The 3011-nt window shown below is 64.2% G+C and overlaps 1 protein-coding gene across 2 annotated transcripts; it reads right to left on the bottom strand.

Annotated features, from left to right (window-relative positions):
- Window positions 1-504: 504 nt before the first annotated feature.
- On the bottom strand, window positions 505-2840 carry H696_03911 (the record flags this gene model as incomplete). Of its 2 annotated transcripts, XM_009497775.1 has the most annotated exons (4): window positions 2655-2840; window positions 2499-2543; window positions 2072-2300; window positions 505-1935 (listed from the first exon to the last, which is right to left on the bottom strand). In XM_009497775.1, the coding sequence occupies exons 2-4, from the start codon at window positions 2522-2524 to the stop codon at window positions 505-507; spliced, it is 1686 nt and encodes a 561-aa protein (XP_009496050.1). In that variant the 5' UTR covers window positions 2525-2543; window positions 2655-2840. The 2 variants fall into 2 exon arrangements, with proteins under 2 accessions (XP_009496050.1, XP_009496049.1); XM_009497774.1 differs by lacking the exon at window positions 2655-2840 and having other exon boundaries at window positions 2499-2574.
- Window positions 2841-3011: the final 171 nt, after the last annotated feature.

Raw genomic sequence — 3011 nt, 5'->3', positions numbered from 1 at the left:
CATGCGCGCCGCTCGGGCCCCGCTCCAGGGAGAAACACGGGGGCCGAAGATGGAGTTGCACCTGGGCTGTGGGGCGGGCGGGGGGCGGGGGACCACGGGCCGGCGGAGGAGGCGTCCACATTGAGTGCTGTTGGATGCCTCTCACCCAACCGGGCGGGGCGCTCTCATGCTTCCACCCTGGTCCAGAAGAGAGGGAGACAGCGAGACAGGCAGAGACACACGGGGGAAAGACACAGGGCAGGGGCAAAAGAGCACCCCAGGTGGCGGCCAGCGCGATTATTGGTTGCCATTCGCGGCTGGTGGGAAAGAGCCCCCTACCCCTTGAGGTCGCGAGCGTTGGCAGTGGCCTTGTCCGGGCGATCCAGGGGGGGGGAGGAGGGGGGGTCGTGCGCCCGGAGCGGGATGCATGTATTTGGGGGCGGGCAGGGGAGAAACGAAGCTCCAGAGGGTCTAGATCCTGAGCAAAGCAGGGGTGAGGCCCCCGGGCTGGCCCATGCCGCCTTTCTACGTGGGGGGCGGTGGCTGGGATTGCGGCTGCGGGTGCTGCGGGTGCTGCCCGGCGACCGGGGAGAAGTGGTGGTGGGACTGAAGGAGGGGAGCAGTGTGAAAAGCCGCCCCGGATGGGTAGTGGTGTTGATATGCGGGAGGTGGTGCGGTGCCAGGGCCAGCGCCGCCAGGCGCCGCCACGCCTCTGGCCGAGCCCATCGTCGAGTCGGGGCGCGTGCCAGCGGGTGCAATGGCTGCAGCCAGCCCTTGTGGCGATTGCTGGCTCGTCCCCCGGGGCAAGTAGTACTGCGGCTGAGGATACTGTTGGTGCTGGTGCTGCTGGTGCTGCTGGTGCTGCTGGTGCTGTTGTTGGTGGGGGTGGGGGGGATATTGCTGTAGTTGCTCTTGGTGCTGCTGTTGCTGCTGCTGCGAGTGGTGGTGATGCTGCTGCTGCGGGAGGTGGTGGTGCTGCGGCTGTTGTTGGTAGTGCTGATGATGCTGCGGCTGATAGTGCGGATGTTGTTGCTGATGCTGCTGCTGATACTGCGAGTGTTGCTGCTGCTGCTGCTGCTGCTGCTGCTGCTGCTGCTGTTGATGGTGTTGCTGCTGCTGCTGCTGTTGTTGTTGCTGCTGCTGCTGCTGCTGTTGTTGTTGCTGCTGCTGCTGCTGCTGCTGTTGTTGCTGCTGCTGTTGTTGTTGCTGCTGCTGCTGCTGCTGCTGCTGCTGATGGTATTGCTGCTGCTGCTGCTGCTGCTGTTGGTACTGCTGCTGCGAATGCTGGTGTTGTTGAGATAGATGATGCTCCTGTGTGTGGATGACCTGATGGGCCTGTTGAGCCTTCTGGCTCTGCACAGACTGCTGATAGTGATGCTGAGAAATTTGATGGTCCTGCAAGTGCTGAGTAGCCTGATGCTGTGAATGCCGCGAGTGCTGGCCGGCATGTTGTAACCCCGACGACGACAGAGTCGCCTCCAGATCCGGCGACCCGACGCCCAGAGTCGGGGAGACACGTGCAGAGGAGCCCCGCTGCGGGACTGCCAGCTGCGCCGCAAGGCCCGGGATGCCGGCATCCTGCCCCGACTGCAAGGAAGCCGCCTCACCACCTGGGGGGGGTGATGTGGGCCGGGCTTTGGCCTGGCCTTGGGCCAGCTCGGCACGCCGAGATCCCGATCTAGACTGCTGCCCAGACCGGGGACCATCGGGCCCGGGTGCAGGGAAAGGCCCGCCCCCTGACCCGATGCTGCTCGGTGCGGAAGTGGCTCGGTCGCTGGCGCCCAAGGGCGGGCTCCTACCCAGAGGGCTCAGAGTCGGTGACGCCTTGAGACGTGCATACAGGACGGCTGGCTGGGTGAAGTTCAGGTGCAAAAAAGCCACCATCGGGTTGACCACGGGGTCCAGGGTCCTCCAAGAGGAGTATCCTGCCAGCATTGTCTGGGCACCGGAGGTCACCTGGGTCACCGCGGGAACCGAAGCGGGAGAGAGAGAGAGAGAGAGAGGGAGGGAGAGAGGGAGAACGAAAGGGTGAGGAGCGGGGAAAAAAGGGCGCGAGGAGGGAAAGGCACAACTGTGATCCATGCGAAGGCACCTCATCGAGGTTGATGTTCAGTGAGCTGAACCACCGAGCCACACGGTGCGCCAGAGCAGGGTCACTGTCATCACCGGGCTGGCCGCCATCGGGCAGATCAGCGAGACTGTTTTCGGAGAAGCCACGAGGCAGGAAGGCACATGTGGCCAGGTAGATGGCTGCGAGGGACACCAAGAAGGGGGGAACTCGCATTGGGGCATCCGTGCGATACGCGTCATTGATGAGGGACCTGGCCACGGGGGGGGGGGGGGGGGGGGGGGGGGGGGGGGGGGGGGGGGGGGGGGGGGGGGGGGGGGGGGGGGGGGCGGCATCGAAGGGAGTGCTGTTAGCCCATCCAGCAGAGGAGGGAACAAAGGCCGGACGAGAGACGGCGGCACCACACACTGTGGGGCAGTGGCCGGGCGGCCGGCGCACGGGAGAGACGTACCACACATTCTGCAACAGGCGCTTCATATCCAGATCAGACAGATATCTGGTACACGAAGAGGCGGACCACATGTGAGGGCGAGGGAGGGAGAGAAGGAGACAAGGAAAGAATGCAGGGGAAGATGCCAGGACACCAGGAAGTCACATAAGCACGCACTGGACTGCCGGGCGGTAGGGATGGAAGACGACAAGGCGACCAGACAGGGCCCCCACCAGGCGGGTTTCCGCCTCGAGAATGGCCGCCTCCTGGTGGGGAAAGCCCTTGAGGATGGTTTGCGCGGCTGGGCAAGCCGATTTGTGTGCGGGGCATCAGGTACGGGCCATTTGAGGAGGAGAGCCGAGGGCGGGGGCAGTCAGGATGTCAGAGGACAGGTGCGAGATTGCCAGTGTATGTGCATTCTGTGTGCATGCTGACAAACACACACACACACACACACACACACACACACACACACACACATACCAACAACTTTGGCCGCGGTAGCAATGGTCCGAGCCCCGGCAATGCCACTTG

Source organism: Fonticula alba (assembly GCF_000388065.1).
Source record: "Fonticula alba strain ATCC 38817 unplaced genomic scaffold supercont2.6, whole genome shotgun sequence".
In the NCBI taxonomy this organism is placed as follows: domain Eukaryota; order Rotosphaerida; family Fonticulaceae; genus Fonticula; species Fonticula alba.
Note: the sequence above shows the minus strand (reverse complement) of the source record. Positions and strands in the feature narration are given on the sequence as shown.